Below are 19,741 nucleotides of genomic sequence, written 5' to 3'. Positions count from 1 at the left end.
AAAAAGATAATCTCCTTGAAAAAAAATAATCTCATGCTATTGTGCATATACTTCTGTAAGATAAATTCTTAGAATTGTTAGTACAGTAGGCTTTTTTTTAAATTTTAGATATATAAGGACAGAAATTAAGAAAGGAATAGTAGAAGGGTGAAAATGGAAACAAATGCAAGTGAAAGGGGACATTTTTTATATAATTGTCTTTATTTTAAGGAAATTAGAAGCCAAATCCTTTGTTGAAAAGGGGGATTACCAGGAGTGGGCTTTGAATAAAAGTACAGCAAAGCATCTATATAAAATGCTATAGAGGGTACATGGTTGGTTTAGAGGTAGAATGCTCTCTCCTTCCACGTGGAAGTCCTGGGTTCGATTCCTGGACCATGTACCCCCCCCCCAAAAAAAAAAAAGCTATAGAGAGCAAGAAACAGTCAATATTGGCTAGTACTGGGAGCTCAGCTGTGGTGAGAGTGAATGAATTTGGGGGTGAGGTGTATCCGCTTCTGTGTTCTCTGTAGCTTATCCACTTCTGTGTTCTCCTTAGCTATTCATGTTTGTTTTTTTTCATGTGACCCAGCCAGTAGTCTGGAATTTTTTGGTAGGAATAAGCAAGAGATATATTGATTGGATTTGACTGGGTTTGGGAGTTCTGGGCTGACTCACATTTATATTACATTCATAGGTACTCTAATTCTCAATATTCTCCTGACCCATTAATAGACATTATATAACCTGAGATACACATCTACTGGTGGGTCTGCATGGGAGATTGATCCCTGGGTTCTGGTGAAATTTTATACGGTGCCCATTAAAACCATATTGCTAATAGTTTTTCTTTCTTCATATCATTCTGCACATAAAGCCATTTAACCTCTTGGTTTTTTTAAGTAATTATGATGTGAGCAAATATTATTAAAAATTCTAATCACCACAAACAAAAGCCGAGTGATACTGATGAGTTTATGTGATTTGCATCCTGGTCATGGCCAACTGAGATTAGTAATGGATCCAATAATACTCTAGTCAATTTATTCTTGTTTGGAGTTTATCTCTGCTTCTAAGGAGTTTAAACTTCTTAATTTTTAGAATTTTACTTTTATAGTAGCTGCCTTTCCTTGTTTCCCAGTCTTCTTCTTAACTTTTATTTTCATACTGTTTATGAGCATGGGGAAGGTGAAACCAAAGTATTATGATTCTGTAGGCAACTTAAATTAGAATAAAGAGGCTGATGAAATAGTAAACGATACAAATAATCAGAACATTTCTCTCCTCCAAAATAAAATGTTGTAAGAGACAGAATCCTAATGGTGGAAACATAGTGAGAAAACTATATATATGTACATGTGTTTATTTTCATTAAAATCCTTTTACTCTATATTTTCCATATTTGCATTGTTGACTTTTAATGAAATTATGTTTGGACAGAGTCCAATTCTTCCACATGCGTTATTGTACTACCCCTCACATAGTCTGAGTACATAATAAATAGTATATCAATTGAAAATTAGAAACACAAATGTATTTTAAGGCAAATTGGTGAATTATTAATCTCTAATGTTCATTTTAGTACCTGGAAAATATTTTAGAAATGCCCATCATTTTTACCATACTTTATTTCAACAGATGTTTTCCTTCTTAGCCATCCTCTGTAGCTTTATTAGCAGCTTCATGAGTCTGAATCTTATTTTTTCATCCCCCAATATATGCTTTTTGATGATAAATGCCATTTCTTCTCTAGAATTGCTGTAAAAGGACACAAAATGGATCTTCAGTAAATTACTTAAATTGCAACTCAAAAAAATAAATAAAAAGAAAAGAAAGTTCCTATTGCCATGTATTAGCTCATGCTGAATTTAAATTTTACAGGGTGAGCTGTACCACTTCTGTGCTCCCTATAGCTATTCATGTTTGTCCTTTTCAGTTTATTAAAGTCAAAATGTGATGGCTGGCTTCCTGGATCATCATCATCCATCAAAAAGTACCAAGAGCCAGCTATCGGTGGACGGAATACTAACAGGGAGAAAAAAACAGTTGGGTTTCAGTCGGATATAGAAGATGATGCCTTGTGGACAAGTCAAAAGAAGGAGACATTCAGGTGTCAAGGAGGTAAGGTTAGCATTCTATAGTAACAAAATGAAAAGCTGTTGAGGGGCAAGTGATTGCTGGTGATTCCTAAGCAATGAACTCCATATGATTTCCTACTACCCTCAGCAAGAGTTAAATATGTTACAAACTGTGATGTTCCTGCAAAGCCAAAGGTAGCACGTCTACTAGACCAGTGCATTGCATCTGCATTTCTCCTAAAATACTGATATGAGAAAATATGTACAACTTGTCCCTCTTTCTGCAAGCAGAGGACAAGAAGACAAGAAATTGAACATATCTCTCTGGGAAAGTAAAATCTAACATCAACAGTTAATCCTCAATTAACTAGAAATATGGGGGAGAAGGGAGAAAAAGTCATAGATAACGCCACATTGTAGCTAAAACAAAACTTCCTAAGTTTTGAGCATACATCACATAGCAATTTTTCATGTTCCAGTGGTAATTCCTATTTAAATGTCAGAGATATCTTTAAAGAAATAATTATAGATAACTTTGAAATGTTGAGTGAAGCAGTCATATTTAATAGTTTCCTGGTTATTCCCAGAGTGCCTTTTGGCTTAATCTCTACCAGCATTCTTAATGGAAGGACTTGAATATCATGGAGCAAGTCTGAGCTTCATTGTAGAGATGAGATATTCAGGAAGTGAAGAACCAAAAAATGTCTGTGAGCCCCATTCTTCCAGCATCTTTCCAAGGCATCTTTCTTTCCTGCTTATAACCATCGAGGCTAATTTCTTTTTTATTTACTTGTTTTCCACTAGTTTTCCCCTTTCCATGTCTGATGTTAAGCAGTCAACTTTTCAGATCCTCTTTAACTATTCCCATGTTTATTTATTTGAAAATGAGCAATGCTTTGTGAGAAGATCTTTCAGGTGTTCCTTTCCATGCCTTTCCTTATCTACTGCTAGTCTTGCCATGTGTTTTGGTTTAAACTGTGATTAATCTAGAAATTATTTAATCATCTCCCAAATATGTGAGTGATGTCTAATTAGTCCAACTTCAGAAGGGAGATGTATTGATTTGTTAAAGGTGCCTAAATGAAATATACTAGAAATGGAACAGCTTTTTAAAAAGCTGCAAGTTGATAGTTCTAAGGCTGTGAAAATGTCCAAACTAAGGCACCAACAAGAGGTTATATCATTAAAGAAAAGCTGATGTCATCCTGAACACCTCTGTCAGCTGGGAAGCATATGGCTGGCATCTGCTGGTCCCTTCTCCTGGGTACTATTGCTTTCAGCCTCTGTTTCCTTTGGGGGTTCCTCACTTGGCTTCCCTGGGGCTGGGTTTCATCTCTTGGCTTCCCTTTGCTCTCTCCAGGTTCTGGCTTGCTTAAGATATCTGGAAAGGCACATGGTGATGTCTCCTAGGCTCTACCTGTGTCTAGGCATCTGCTCTCTTTGTTGGCACTCTAAGCATCTGCAAACATCCGTGTCTCTGTTAGCTCTGAAGCAACTGCTCTCCGGGCATCTGTATCTGAGGTTTCTCCAAAATGTTTCCCCTTTCAAAGGACTCCAGTAAACCAATCCAGACCCACTGTGAATGGGTGGAGTCACATCTCTATCTAATCAAAAGGCCAAACCCATAGGTGCGTGTGTCACATCTCCATTGAAAGAATCCAAAGTTTCCCACTCTAAACAATAGGTCACACCCCACAAGATTGGATCAGGATTAAAACATGGCTTTTCTGGGGTAATAATAGTTTCAAACCCCATTGGAGGTACAATCAAAAGTATATTTTGTTTGATTTGACATAAGGCAAAAATTCTATAGACCTCCATACTTTAGGGAAATTTAGAAACTTCTTTTTAGACTTTACTAACAAAAATAAAAATAAAATTGAGGAGATGTACCATATGAGTTAGAATCTTCTTTACTTTATTAGTATTCCTTCAAAAATAGGAAACTGTAACTTTGCCTTTCTCTTTTCTTAGTAATTGCACTTTGGAGAGTGAAGAACCGGTCAAAACTGGTATGGTGGCTACCCTGCAATCCTTAACATAGTCTTCTATAACTTGTCAAAAAACTTGTATTTAGTGTCAGCACTAAAATAAAATGGCAAAATGAGAAAAATATAGTGTAATAGCAAAGGAACAAATAAGTTACATTATTGGTTAAGACCACAGTAACATTAGAAAGCAACAATTGAAAAGGCACTTTGAGAAAGATATCATCAGGCTAGCCCTTGTTGTGGTGGAGAGTAATCTCTTCCAGGTCTAGCTACAGAAGCCAGAAGCCTGGAAAGGGCTTGTTTCCAAAAAAAAAAAAAAAAAATCAGCTTCTAATTTGATACAAAATCATTTTTGACTAACAGAAGTTCAGAACCCATTACTTCTTGGTATAGTCTGCTGACATTTCAGTACTTTCTGTTGTATACAGAGAATTCTAATAGTCATTTTATAATGTTGCTATACCAATAAATTCAATGAAGAGAAAGCTGTTACAATTCTGCAGAGTTTTTTGGGACACTCACTCCCACCCTCCACCCCACCACCTGCATTAGTGTTGTTGGTTTTGGGTTTTTTTGTTTGTTTGTTTGTTTTGAGCAATAGGGTTTTGTAGTGTTACTGTGAAAAATAAGAACTTTTTCACCATTTTAAAAGCATTTTTGTTTTGAGATATTCACAGCAATTATTAACTTTCTTTTCTACTCATGAGAAAGGCTGTCTTGTGCTTTTCTCTTTTATTATAGTATGGAGCCATTAGCAAAGTTGAAGTCTACCTTATAATTGAATGAACAAAGTTGCCCCTTTCATCCATTCTGCCCATTGCAGAGCTAGTAACACAGATTATACTACAGGACAAAGTTATTGCATTGGCATTTGCTGTGACACCCAACCAAATGTGAGAGAGAAACTTTACAAGGTATCCTGCAGTTGGTTCGGACATCCTGTTTATCTTAAGGCTAATGACCTAGCACTAATTGTCCAAGTTATACTGCCCAGTTTAGTGCCTCCTTAATTGGTTTCTCTTCTTTTTAAAAAAATACATTTTTGATCTGTTTTTATCCTGTTTCTTTTGTTGTTCTTTAATCATTAAGTACTATAGAGGGCATTTAATTAATCTTTATTACCAGTCTCTTAACTCCTTTCCCTCTCCTCTCCTCCTCACCAGTCTGTCACACTTACTGAAGCTAAATATGTAAAAAACAAAACAAAACAAAACACCTGACTCATTTCAGAAACACCTTTGTAATAGCAAAAATATGTACAGTATTGTCAGAATTACACTTAAAATATGAATTGTTTTTTATTCACCAATCATTGGAATGTTATATTTTAGTTGCTTTTATTGTACAGGGAAACATTACATAGTAAAATCTAAACTTGAATCAAGAACTTTTAAGACAAAGGCATAAATCTTGAAACATCCTGTCTTCATTCCTCTTTTACCTTCCTATACAGAAGCATTTTTATTCTCTCCCAGCTTGCCTAGAACCTCCCATTCCTAAGCAACCACCAGATTCTCCTGGGTAAGAGCCCTCGAAGCTAAAGGAATTATTTTGGCCGTTATGCTGACTGGCATAACATGTTCCAGAACTGAAATGTTAGACCTCAGGGTTTGGCAATGCCTGATCCTAAGTCAGTCTGTAAAACCATTCCAAGGCTCCGACTTCATTTGTTCCTCTTTCACGGATCTCTGAATCTCCTTAAATCTTTGAGAGAAATTGAATTTTTAAAGACTTATGGTAGCTTGGATTTACCTAATTGTATTGACTGTTCCCTTCATTTTGTTTTTTGGGTTATTTTAGGTTATATAATCTTATACAGCAGCAGTCAGTGGTTGAAACCCCCTAAATAATTCCCAAATGCATTTCCCTTTTAATGGAAGAGGATTTTTGTAAACTCATCTGAAGTGAATAATTAATTTTGAAGATCCTAGATTCTCTCAGTGAGCTTATGCTTGCAATGATGTGAGTGTTCTTCATAGCCCCAGGTGGTTTAATGTAGGTGACAAGGTTAAAAAAATATACAAGTTGGAATATCAGGCATACAGAAACCATTTTTGACTCCCAGAAGTCTGAACTAAAAGATTTGTTTAAAGTTGATACCTTTATCAACACAGCACAGAAGATGAGCAAGATACAAGGCTATGTCCATACCCAGACATTTAGAATACATTTTCCTGCCCAGTTCACTCAAAAAGGAATTTAAATGCAAGAGACTAGCATAAGAGTTAAAACTTCTATATAAAGAATATTGTCACCTGAACCGATATTCTGCCTTTCCCATCTTTGATAGTGGAAAGAAGTATTTCAAAATACTATATAATTTATTTATTTATTATTTTTATTTTGTAACTTCTCCCATTAGACTATAAGCTCAACAGTGTATCTCCATCTCCTAGAACATTGCTTACCATGTTGTAGGTGCTTATTACATTTGTTGAATAAATTAACATAACATTATATATATATCATATATATGCATATAAATACATATATGTGTAAATATACTGAATTTTATTTCTATGTTCTTGCCTCGTTTTCCCAAAATAAGGACCTATTCAAACTTTTTGAGCTCAGTGCCTGAAATGATCTAGTGATTAAGCAATCTATGTGCTTGTCCTTCAAAGTTCTTATGATGATTGATTGGTAATGTTAAAGAGAAGTCATTAGAATAGGGAGTCAAGAAAACTGTAGGGGTGGATTTCATTTCCTTTTATTATAATTAAGGTTTAATTTGTACAGATTTTAAGCATTCAGTTTGATGAACTTTGACAATTGTATACACCAATGTAATTGCCACTCCAATTAAAATATAGTACATTTCCATCATCCCTGAAAGTTCCCTTGTGCTCCTTTCCAGTCAATTCCCCAACCCCATTTCCCCTCCAGAGGCTAATTTCTATCACTATGCATTGGTTTTATCTTTTTTTGAACTTCATAAAAATAGAATCATGCAAGAAATATTCTTTTGCCTCTAGATCTTTCACCCAACATCTTTAAGATTCATTCATGTTGCATGTATCAGTATGTTCATTTTTATTGCTCAGTAATCTTCTATTCAATGAATACCACAATTTGTTTATCTATTCATCTTTTGATGCATACTTGGGTTGTTTCCACTTAGGGGTCATTTGAATCTGAACATCTTTAGTCAAGTCTTTTTATGTGTATGTTTTTATGTATGTGGATATATTTTCATTTTTCTTGGGTAAATGCCTATAAGTACAATTGCTGAATCATAGGGTGAATGTATGTGTAAATTATAAAAATTGACAGTTTGTAAAATTAATTATACATATTTTATACTTCTACCAGCAATGCCTTAGGTTTCATAACAAGTACTTTATATCTAGCAAAACTATCCTTCATGAATAAAGGAGAAATTAAGACTGACAGATAAATGAAGTCTGGGGAAGTTTTTTGCAAGTGGAACTACCCTAGAAGAGATACTGAAGGGAGTCCTCATGGCTGAAATGAAGGGACCTAGGAAGTAACTTGAAGCCCCAAGAAGAAATTAAGAAAATGGGTAATGGTAACTAAATAGATAAAAATAAAAGCTAGTGTTATTGTAATTTTTATTTGAACTTATTTTTTCCGATGTGATTTAAAAATTCAAGTAGACAAAACAATTGTTTCAAGTCTATATTAACGGGTACACAATGTATAAAGATATCATTTCTGACAATAACAATAAAGAGATAGGGAACAAGGAGCAAAATTTTTTATGCCATTGAAGCTAAGTTGGAATTAATTCTAAGTTGTTTCAAGTTTAAGATGTTAGTTGTAATCTTCAAAGTAATCACTAAGAATGTAACTTTAAAAATGAGAAGAAAAGAGAATCAAAATTATATACTACAAAAAAATTAATTGAACACAAAAGAAGGCAATAATAGAGACGCTGAGTAATAAAGAATGTATGAAACACAAAAAACAAATAGCAAAATGGAAGAAGTAAAATCAGAGATTGAAGAGAAAAGTAAGGCAGAGATAGAAAGCGTGCATAAAAAAGCAGGATCTTTCTCTATGCTGGATACAAAGAGACTGTCTTTTAGATTTCAAAGACAAAGACTGAAAGTAAAAGGGTGGGAAAATTTAGTCTACAGAAATAGTAACCAAAAGAAAGGTAGGGGTGGCAATACTAATAATATCTGGCAACATAGATCTTAATTATTACAGGAGGTAGACAGAGTGTATATTTTTAAAAGGTCAGTCCAACAAGAACATATAACAACTATAAACATATCAGCATCCGTGTTAGTCAGGGTTCTCTAGAAAAACAGAACCAATAGGAGAGATATGTAAATATTAGATTTATAAAGATGACTCACACAACCATGGGAATGGAAGAGCCCAAAATCTACAGGGCAAACTGAAGCTGATGGCTCCGATGAAGGGTCTGGATGAATTCCACCGGAGAGGTTCACTGACTGAAGAAAGAGTGAAAGAGTCTCTCTTCTTCCTTTAAAGCCTTCAACTGATTGAATTATCTCATTGTGAGAGATACACTTTAGTTGATCACAGATGTAGCACCACAGATGCAGTCAACTGACTGATGAGTTAATACACCAGCCTTCCAGTTTATCAACCAGCCAAGAAATATCCTTGCAGGAACAGTCAGGCACCTACCTGACCAGACAACTGAGCGTAATCAGTTCACCAAGTTGACACCAGAACCTAACCATCACAGTCCACCCCTTGTCAACGTGGCAGCTATACATATCACCTTGAAACATGCTTAATTTCCAAATAGAACACAATAACAGACATGTTTTCACCTGCATACATGTCCTGCATACAACCGAAAACACATTACATCTCTCCAGAATAGGGTACAAGTCCTTAGGTAACATTCACTCTTAAGCTTCATGTCCTATAACTTAAATACTATATCATGAATACAACTTATATCATATGAAAAGAGGACAACAAAATACTTGTTTATGTACAAATGCAAGCATACTCATAAAAAACAGGAAGGAAATGTTATAAAACCACAGCCCTCACTTCTGTAACTGGTCACGTGGTTATAGTTCACATTTATCACTACCTTCCTCTACTACCCATTCCATGTTCCCTTTATCCTCAAAAAGCACTTAAGCTGGCCATGATTCCTTGCCAGATGGGATGACCTGACCTTCATACCTGAAGTTTCTGGGCCATTGGTAGTCCTGCCTGGATTGGGTTATTGCAGTTTTCCTCTGACTTTAATCACAGGGCATGATAGTACTAAGAGATGACCTAGAGGATCTCCTGTATTCCAGGAAAACTCTTCTTTACTTCCATTGTATAGTTGCAGTCCTATTTCCCCTGGATAGTCAGGATCAATCACTGCAGACAGAACAGTAATCTCCTTTCATGCCTGTTGATTCAGTGACATGAGAAGCCCAAAGTGGCCAGGTGGCAGTCTTAACTTCCAATCAATGGAATCATTGTTGTGTCTTCCAGTAGGTGCACTCCTCCTTTTGGAACTAAGACCTGTAGACTAGCAGAGCTTAAGGTTTCAGGGATAGGAAGCAAAAATTTTCCTAGTGGATCACCAGAGATGATAGTGAGTTGTGCCATTCCATTTTCCACTCCTTGATTCCTGAACCATGAATCCTGGCTGTGGAAGAAACAGCACCATAGAGTGGATGCTGATTCAGAGCATACACAGCCTCCTGGAGAACATTGCTTCAGCCCTGTAAGGTATTGCTACCTAGTTGGCACTGTAATTGGGTGTTCAAAAGGCCATTTCACCATTCTATTACCCAGCTGCCTCTGGATGGTGGTGAATGTTGTAAGACAAGAGAATTCCATGATCATGTGCCCATTCCCATACTTCATTTACTGTGAAGTGGGTTTCTTGATCAGAAGCAATGTTGTGTGGAATACCATGATGGTGGGTAAGGCATTCTGTAAGTCCATGGATTTTGCAGAAGCATTGCATGCGAGGAATGCAACCCCACATCTGGAGTATGTGTCCATTCCAGTTAAATTGCTGTCCTTTCCATGATGGAAGTGGTCCAATGTAATCAACCTGCTACCAGGTAGCAGGCTGATCACTTTGGGAAATGGTGCCATACTGTGGACTGAGTGTGGGTCTCTGCTGCTGGCAAACTGGGCAATCAGCAGTGGCCATAGCCAGGTCAGCCTTGGTGAGTGGAAGACCATGTTGCTGAGCCCATGCATAACCTCCATACCTACCACCATGCCCACTTTGTTCATGAGCCACTTGGGCAATGGGAGGAGTGGCTGAGGGAAGATGACTTGTATCCATAGGACAGGTCATCTTAGCCACTTGATTATTAAAAAGTTCGTCTTCTGAAGCCACCCTCTGACAAGCATTTACATGGGACACAAATATCTCCAAGTTCTTTGCCCATTCAGAAAGATCTATCCACATACCTCTTCCCCAGACCTCTTTGTCACCAGTTTTCCAATCATACTCCTTCCAAGTCCCTGACCATTCAGGCAAACCATTAGCAACAGCCCATGAGTCAGTATAAAAATGCACAAATGCTTTTTTCTCAATAACTATCAGTAAGGACCACCAGAAACAGTTTGCAGTCAGCTGGCAAGACCAGCAGTATACCTTCACTGTCCTGCCTCAGGGGTATATCAACTCTCCAACCCTATGTCACAATCTAGTCTGCAGGGACCTTGATTGTTTCATCCTCCCACAAGACATCACACTGATCTATTACACTGATGATATCATACTGATTGAATCTAGTGAGTAAGATGTAGGAACTACTCTAGACTTACTGGGAAGGCATTTGCATGTTAGGGGATGGGAGATAAATCCAACAAAAATACAGGGGTCTTCCACTTCAGTGAAATTTCTAGATGTCCAGTGGTGTGGGCCATGTTTGAGATATCCCTTCTAAGGTGAAGGATAAGGTGTTGCAGCTGGCCCCACCTATGACCAAAAATAGAGACACAATGCATAGTTGGCCTCTTTGGATTTTGGAGACAACATAGTATTGTCCAGATCAATACTTGCTTACCAGGCACCAGGCAATGTGTTGATTTGCTCAAGCAATGATACCACATATGGAACAGCAGCTGCAATTTGATTGACCACCTGGTTAAGTTTACGATAGCCTATTATCATCCTCCAAGCCCCTCTGTTTTGTGCACAGGCCAAATAGGAGAGTTGAACGAGGATGTGGTGGGAATCACACCCCTGCACCCTCATCTGAGTGTACTAATCCACCCATTTACTGAATGACCAGAAAAGTTGCTAGTTTTGAATGAGGACTGGAACAAGAGGAGACTCTTATTCAGGCTGCTGTGCAAGCTGCTCTACCACTTAGGCCATATGATCCAGCAGATCCAATGGTACTGGAAGTGTCAGTGATAAATAGGGATGCTGTCTAGAGCCTCTGGCAGATCTGTATAGGAGAATCACAATGCAAACCCTTAGGATTTTGGAGCAAAGCCTTACCATCTGCTAAAGAGAAGAACTCTCCTTTTGAGAAACAGCAAATGAACAACCAGGTGCACTGCTCTAAGTTCTACCCACTGGGAGGATTTCTCCTCACCACTGTCCTTTAAGAAGATCCCAGAATGGGGTTGTAGTCCTGCAGCTGTCCATTTCCGGGTGGTCTCTGCATATTGTGCAGAACCATCTGTAAGCCAGGCCCAAGTTTTCTCTTCTCAGTCAACTGACTGTAAGGAGCGCCCCAAGAGGCCATCGCTCTGGTCTGGTAAAGAGAAGGTAGTGTGGCAGGAGTGGGGGCCATATTGCCTTTTTGTATATATGTTATTTTCACAAAAAGAATTAAAAGTCTATTGTGATGATAAAAAAAAATATTTATTCCTTCTAGCTTCCTATATTCTAGATCAGCTAGAAGTAAAAATCTGAGAGGATGGTATGGTAGCCCAGGATAGATTCTGGGAACTGTCCTGCAACTACTTGTTGAAGAGTGCTTTGAAAACTATTGTTTTCTTTGCTTTGTATGTAGTTTATATTATAAAATTAAAAAAAAACATTTTAAAAGGTAGCCTAAAATTACCTCAGGTCAAAATGCCAGAACTGCCCTGGTATAATGTAAATGAGGGGATCCAGAGGCTTAGAGAGATGGGAATGTTAGAGTGTATTTATCATGGAAGACTTGCTTACGTACCACGGAATGTCCAGAGGACACATCTTTCAAACCAGAACCTTGAGAAATAAATTCGTGACACCAGCTCCATCAACACTGAAGAGCTTTGAGTTGCCCTTCTCTGTAGCTCAGATATTTCTGTGGGAACTGCTGCCACTGAGCTGGAATTCTTAAACACAATAGAGATGATTGGTCCAGAGTTGGCAGAAGCCATGTGGTGACAATTAATCACCATAGACAAGGTCAGTGTGGCCACAATAATGGACAGCAGGCTTAAAGCTGTTTTGGTTTGCTTAAAGTTGCCAGAATGTGATATACCAGAAATGGAACAGATTTTTTAAAAACATTTTTTATTATGAAACACAACATATACACATAAAAGCAATACATTTCAAAGTACATTGTAACAAGTGGTTAAGACCAGATTTGAGTTTCCTTCAGTTGCAGTTCCACAACTTCAGGTTTTTCCTTTTAGTTGCTTCAAGATACTGGAGACTAAAAGAAGTATCAGTGTAATGATTCAACAGTCATACTCATTTGCTAAATCTTATCTTCTCCCTTATAACTCCTCCTTCTCCTTTGAGCCTTTTCCCAATCTTTAGGGATATTTGGAAGAGGTATCATTAATATAGGATAGAGAGATGGAACTAGTTGATGTTCTTGGGGAGGCTGAGCATGGTTTTGTTTGTGTTTTTTTCCATATATATATATTCATATATTCATATATCATGTAATCATTACAGTATCATGTTTCTGGAACATATTTTAAAAAGGCAATTTTTTAAGTTTCATGTTTACAGTTCTAAAGCTATAAAGATGTCCAAATTAAGGCATCCAGGGAAAATTACCTTGACTCAAGAAAGACTGATGGGTCCAGACCACCTCTGTCAGCTAGGAATGTATGTGGCTGGTGTCTTCTGGGATCTTGGCTTCTAGTTTCAAACAGCTTCCCCAGGGGTATTTACTTTCCACATCTCCAAATATCTGGGTCTTGTCTTGGTTCTCTCTGTTGGCTCTGGAGCTTTTTCCAAAATGGTTCCCTCTTAAAGGACTCCAGTAAGTGACCCCAACTTGAATGGTGGAGACACATCTCCATGGAAGCCACCTAATCAAAAGGTACCACTCACAATTGGGTGGGCCACATCTCCATGGAAACAACTTAATCAAAAAGGTTCTACCCAGCAGTATTGAATGAGGATTAAAGGACATGGCTTTTCTTGGGAATTCAAAAATTTCAAACTGGCACAAAGATACAAGATCAATGCACAAAATCAAGTGTATTTTTATACACTAGCAATGTACAGACTGAAAAGGAAATTACAGGAAAAATATTCCATCAAATATAGAAAATACCTAGGAATAAATTTAAACAATGAAGTGCAAGACTTTTGCAATGAAAACTACAGAACATTGCTAAAAGAAATTAAAGACCAAAATAAATGGAAAGACATACCATGTTCATGGATTCAAAGACAACATGTTAAGATGTCAAAATTCCCCAGTATGAACTACAGGTTTAATGCAATTCCTATCAAAATCCCAACAGCTTTTTTAGAAGAAATGGGTAAGCTGATCATAAAGATTCCTATGGAATTGAAAGGGGAAACAATTAGCCAAATCAATCATGAAAAAGAAGAATAGCAATATTTGAAGACTCACACTTTCTTATTTCAAAACATACTAAAAAACTACAGTAATCAAAACATTGTGTTACTGGCATAAGAATATACTTATTTCTCCATCTTTCAGTGGAGAAAGTAGTCTTTTCCACAAGTGGTGCTATGAAAACTGGATATGTAGATGTAAAATAATGAGGTTGGACCTTTACCTCACATAATATATCAAAATTAAGTCAAAATGAATTAAAGACCTTGTGGTAGTTAAATTCAGTTGTCAGCTTGACCAGATGAAGGCACCTAGTTCTATTGCTGTGGACATGAGCTAATGGTACGTGAACTTCATCTGTTGCTGATTACATCTGCAGTCGGCTAGGAGGCGTGCCTGCTGCAATGAATGAAGTTTGACTTAACTGGCTGGTGCTTAAATGAGAGAGTGCAATGTAGCATGGCCAAAGCAGCTCGGCATATCTCATCTCAGCACAAGCAGCTCAGCCCAGACCTTTGGAGATGCAGAAAGAAATCACCCCGGGGAAAGTTGTTGGAACCCAGAGGCCTGGAGAGAAGGCCAGCAGAGACCATCCTGTGCCTTCCCATGTAAGAACCCCATTTGAAAGTCAGCTGCCTTCCCTCTGAAGAACTAACAAAATAAATCCCCTTTTATTAAAAGCCAATCCATCTCTGGTGTGTTGCATCCCGGCAGCTAGCAAACTAGAACAGATTTGGTACCAGGAGTGGGGTGCTGCTGTGGTTTGCAAATACCAAACATGTTGGAGTGGCTTTTTTAAAGAATAAAGGGAAGATTCTGGAAGAGTTGTGAGAAGCTTGATAGAGAAGGCCTTGAATGTTTTGAAGAGACTGTTGGTAGAAATGTAGACTCTAAAGATCCCTCTGACCAGGCTTTAGACAGAGATGAGGCACATGTTATTATAGACTGGAAGGAAAGTGAGCCTAGTTTTAAAATGGCAGATAATCTGGCAAAATTGACTAGTGGCTTTGGCTGGAAGGCAAATTTTAAAAGCCATGAACTTGGATATTTAGCAGAAGAGATCTCCAAATTAAATGTGGAAAGTGCAGTCTGGTTTCTCCTCGCAGATTATAGTGAAATGCAACAGGAAAGAGATAAGCTGAGAACTGAACCCTTGGGTACAAAGAAACCAGAAATTGATGTCCTGGAGAATTCTGGGCCTCCAGAAACAGAGACCCCAGAGAATAGTGCTCCATGTGAGGATTTGACCAGATGTAAAACCAGTCAGCCATTTCAGAGAAAGCCAGGATTGGGCATGGAGTTATCCAGGAAGGATTTGTGGAAATTCCTTATGTCTGATGGGCATGATCCAAGACTAGTACATAGAAAGCCAATGAGAGTGCTGTGGGACCTGTATAAACAGAGCTGCTGCCAGTCTGAACTTGGGGGTTCAGTGAAGGGACACATTGGAGGAAAAATAACTTCAGAGGCAAAACCATGGATGCTGAGATCTGAAGTCAAGAAGCTTCAGGCCAAGAGAGAGGACCCACCGAAGCCCATGGAGAGGGTTTTCGAAACCATATGGGTCTGGTGACCCCTGTGTTCTTTCCTCTCTGTGGAAATGCATATATGTATCCCATGACTGGTCCTCCTTTGTATGCTGGCAGCAAATAACTTGTTATAAGTTTTCAAAGGTCCAGAGCCAGAGAACTTTGCCTTAACCAGACCATGCCTGTAACTAACTTTGATAGGAGTTTGTACTGTTTCTAACTTTGTATTACATTTGTGTTGCTACTGAAATGGTTGAAGGATTTCTGATATTGTTATGAAATTAATGTATTTTGTATATGGGAAAACATGTCTTTTTTAAGGGTCAGAGGGTGGAATTTGCTGGTTTGATAGGAAGTATGCCCCCTAGAAAAGCCATGTTTTAATCAAAATCCCATTTCCTAAAGGTAGAATAATTTCTATTCAATACTATATGTTTGAAACTGTAATTAGATCATCTCCCTGGATAATGTGATTTAATCAAGAGTGGTTGTTAAGCTGGATTTGGTGATGACATGTCTCTACCCATTTGGGTGGGTCTTAATTGGTTTATTGGAGTCCTATAAAAGGGGAAACATTTTGGAAAATGAAGGAGATTCAGAGAGAGCAGAGCAGAACAACATAGCCATGAGAAGCCAAAGTCCACCAGCCAGCGACCTTTGGAGATGAAGAAGGGAAATGCCTCCTGGGGAGCTTCATGAAACAGGAAGCCAGGAGAAGAAGCTAGCAGATGATGCTGTGTTCGCCATGTGCCTTCCAGATCAGAGAGGAACCCTGACTGTGTTCCCACCATGTGCCTTTCCATATGAGAGAGAAACTCTGTGTTTGCCATGTGACTTCTCACTTGAGAAAGAAACGCTGAACTTCATAGACCTTCTTGAACCAAGGTATCTTTCCCTGGATGACTTAGATTGGACATTTCTATAGACTTGTTTTAATTGGGACATTTTCTCGGCCTTGAAACTGTAAACTAGCATCTGATTAAATGCCCCTATTTAAAAGCCATTCCATTTCTGGTATATTGCATTCCGGCAGCTAGCAAACTAGAACAGACCTAAATATAAAAACTAAAACTATAAAACTCTTAGAAGAAAACTGCTTTAGTTTGTTATATCTGCTGGAATGCATATATACCAGAAATGGAATGATTTTTTAAAAAGGAAATTTATATTGCTTTTTTCTTTCTTTGCTTTGTATATATGTTATATTAAACAATAAAAAAAGTTTTAAAAAGGGGGGGGAATTTATTTAGCTGCAAGTTTATAGTCCTAAGGCCATAGAAATGTCCAAACTAAAACATCCAGATAAAGATGCCTTAACTCCAAAGAAAGAGCCAGTGACATTCAGGGTTTCTCTCTCAGTTGGGAAGGCACATGGCAATGTCTGCTAGCTTTCTCTACTGGCTTCTCTGAATGTCTTCCATGGGAGCATTTTCTTTCTATGTCTCCAAAGGTCCCTGACTGTGAGGGCTCTGCTGGCTGTTAAAGGGCTCCAGTAAGCAACCCCACCTTGAATGGGTGGATACACGTCTCCATGGAAACCATCTAACCAAAAAGTACCACTCACAATTGAGTGGGTCACATTTCCATGCAAACAATAAAAATACCCCACCCAGTAATACTGAATTAAATTGTTCATAATATTCCCTTTTTTAATGACTTGACATCTGTAATGATAATTCTCTCTTTAATTCCCGATACTGGTAAACTGCGGTTTTCTCTCTTGATCAGTTTTGCTAGGGATTTACCAATTTTACTAATTAAAACTACAAAATAGCTTTTGCGTTTTGTTGATTTTTCTCTATTGCTTTTTTTTCTGATTTCTTTTCTTGGTTTATTTTCTTTGTTCTAACTTAAGTTTAATTTGCTTTTTTTCCCTAGCTTCTTAGGTTGAGAGCTTGACCATTGGTTGTTTTGTTTTGTTTAATTTTTTTATTGGAGAAGTTATAGGTTTACAGAACAATCAAACATAAAATATAGGACACCCATACACCACAGAACTGCCAACACTTGCATTGGTGTGGAAACTTTGTTGCAATTGGAAATCCTTGTTTTGTAATTCTATTTTTTAAAAGTAGTTACATTTGTTACAGTTGATTAAAGATGACTAAAGTACTAATATTAACTATTGCTCATAGTTTACATAGGGATATTTTCCCGATATTACTGACCTATTATTATTAATATTACTTTTTCATGCATGTCTTTATTTTGTTTCTCATCAACCCATACACTGGATAAAGCACATGTCAAGTTTTTACCATCACAGAGTCTCATGATAATATCTATATAGTTATATAATCTACATAAAACTATATAGTTATAAGGATCAAGGCTACTGGATTACAGTCCAACAATTTCAAGTATTTCCTTCTAGCTATTTTAATACACTAGAAATTAGTCTATATAGTGAGTCAGTAGTCATAATCATTTTTTTTTTATCATGGGCAGGCTTTGGGAATTGATCCCAGGTCTCCAGCATGGCAGGTGAGAATTCTGCCACTCAGCCACCATTGCACTGCCCATAATCATTTGTTAAAACCGAATTTCTCAGTTAAACCTCCCTCTTCTCATCTGATCATTCTCCCAATCTTCAGGTATATCTGGGCAATGACCATTTTAACTTCTTCATGCCAGAAAGGGGTGTCAACCTTATGTGGTAAAGGAATGAAACTGGTTGATGTTCTTGGAGAGACGTGGTACCTTTGGGTTTCAGAGCCTTTAGTTTCCAAAAAAAAATAAACTTACTAAGTAAAAATTTTATACAATCTTAGATAGAGCCCAGGGTATTCTTTAGCGTTTTCAGGAATGCTGTTGATTAGGGCTTGGCATGCTATGGGAATTTGCAATACCTGGCTGAAGTTTGCAGAAGAGTGATAACTAGAATGATCTCTTAGCTCTATTTGAAATCTCTCAGCCACTGAAACTTAGTTTCATGTCCTTTCCCTCTTTTGGTCAAAAAAGGCATTCTCAATCCCATGATGCCAGGGCCAGGCTTATCGCTGGGAATCATGTCCCAGTTTGCCAGGGAGACTTACCATCCTGGAAGTCATGTCCCATGTAGGGGGAGTGGGTAGTGAGTTTAGTTGCAGAGTCTGTCTTAGAGAAAAGGCTATATCTGAGCAACAAAAGAGGTTCTCTGGAGGTGACTCTTCAGCTTAGTTATAAATAAGCTTATCCTTGCCACTGCAGAAATGAGTTTCATAAGGACAAGCCTCAAGATCAAGGGCTTGGCTTATTACTTGGGAGTCTCTAATGCTTGAGAGAATATCAGGACTTCCCCAGGTGGGGAAGATTAATAGTTCCACATTTTTTTTCCAGTCCATCAAAGGGACTTAGCAAATACTTTTTATTTTCTGCTCCAAATACTCTGGATTATATCAGCATATTACATTAACCTGTATAGAACATCAGGATCTCATTCCCTAGTCTTGGTTCCATGGGTAATACTTTTTTTGGTTTTTGTTTTTCCATTCCCAAATTTTTATATTTTTAAAAATATTTTATTGAGGTATCTTCATGCACCATACAGTCCATACAAAGTATTCAATCAATGGCTCACAGTATTGTCACCTAGTTGTGCATTCACCACCATGATCATTTTTAAAACATTTGCATTACTCCAGAAAAAGAAATAAGAAGACAAAAGAAAAAAACATACATCCCATATCTCTTACTCCTGCCTCTCATTGACCACTAGTATTGCAATCTGTTCAATTGTTTTACCCCTTCCCCTCCCTATTATTTATTTTTGTCCTTATTTTTTTATTCATCAGTCCATACCCTGCAAAAAGGGAGCATCACACATGAGGTTTTCACAGTCACACAGTCACATTGTAAATGCTATATAGTTATACAGTCATCATCAAGAAACAAGGTTATGTAATGATATTGTGAGCCATTGATTGTACAGCATGTATGGACTGTGTGTGTGTGAAGATTTCTCAATAAAAAATGTTAAAGGGCGGGCCGCGGTGGCTCAGCGGGCAAGAGTGCTTGCCTGCCATGCCGGAGGACCTCGGTTCGATTCCCGGCCCCAGCCCATGTAAAAAACAAACAAACAAACAAAATATAATAAAACAAGAAAATGTTTAAAGATGTTTCCCTTTCTTCCTCCCTTCCTTCCTTCCATCCTTCCTTCCTTCTCTCTGTCTTTCCTTCCCTTCCTCCCTTTAAAAAAAAAAAAAAAAAAAAAAAAAAAAAAATGTTAAAGAATCAAGGCTACTGGAATATACTTTAAGAGTTTCAGATATTTTCCTCTAGCCAATATACCATAAACTAAAAAGGGATATCTATATAATACATAAGAATGACCTCCAGGATAACCTCTCAACTGTTTGAAATCTCTCAGCCGCTGAAACTTTGTCTCATTTCTCTTTTCTCCCTTTTGAACATTGATTTTAAATCTTTCTTCTTTTCTAACATAAGCATGTAAAGCTATAAATTTCTCCCAAAGCATTGCTTTAGCTGCCTTCCTC

General features: G+C 37.6%; 1 protein-coding gene across 9 annotated transcripts in view; it reads left to right on the top strand.

The window, feature by feature from the left end:
- The window catches only part of KIAA1328 (KIAA1328 ortholog), a 495,375-nt gene that overhangs the window by 391,582 nt on the left and 84,052 nt on the right, over positions 1–19,741 (top strand). For all 9 annotated transcript variants that reach the window (XR_013165170.1, XM_077135596.1, XM_077135599.1 and 6 more), the window contains one exon: positions 1,916–2,100. Coding sequence is in view for 8 of the 9 variants with exons in the window: in XM_077135596.1 (XP_076991711.1) it covers positions 1,916–2,100 (185 nt within the window). In the remaining variant the exon portion in view is untranslated. The remainder of the gene's footprint in view (positions 1–1,915; positions 2,101–19,741) is intronic.

The sequence above is a fragment of the Tamandua tetradactyla genome, chromosome 18 (assembly GCF_023851605.1).
Source record: "Tamandua tetradactyla isolate mTamTet1 chromosome 18, mTamTet1.pri, whole genome shotgun sequence".
Lineage (NCBI taxonomy): Eukaryota > Metazoa > Chordata > Mammalia > Pilosa > Myrmecophagidae > Tamandua > Tamandua tetradactyla.
The sequence above is the reverse complement of the archived record's forward strand: the minus strand, read 5'-3'. Positions and strand labels throughout refer to the sequence as shown.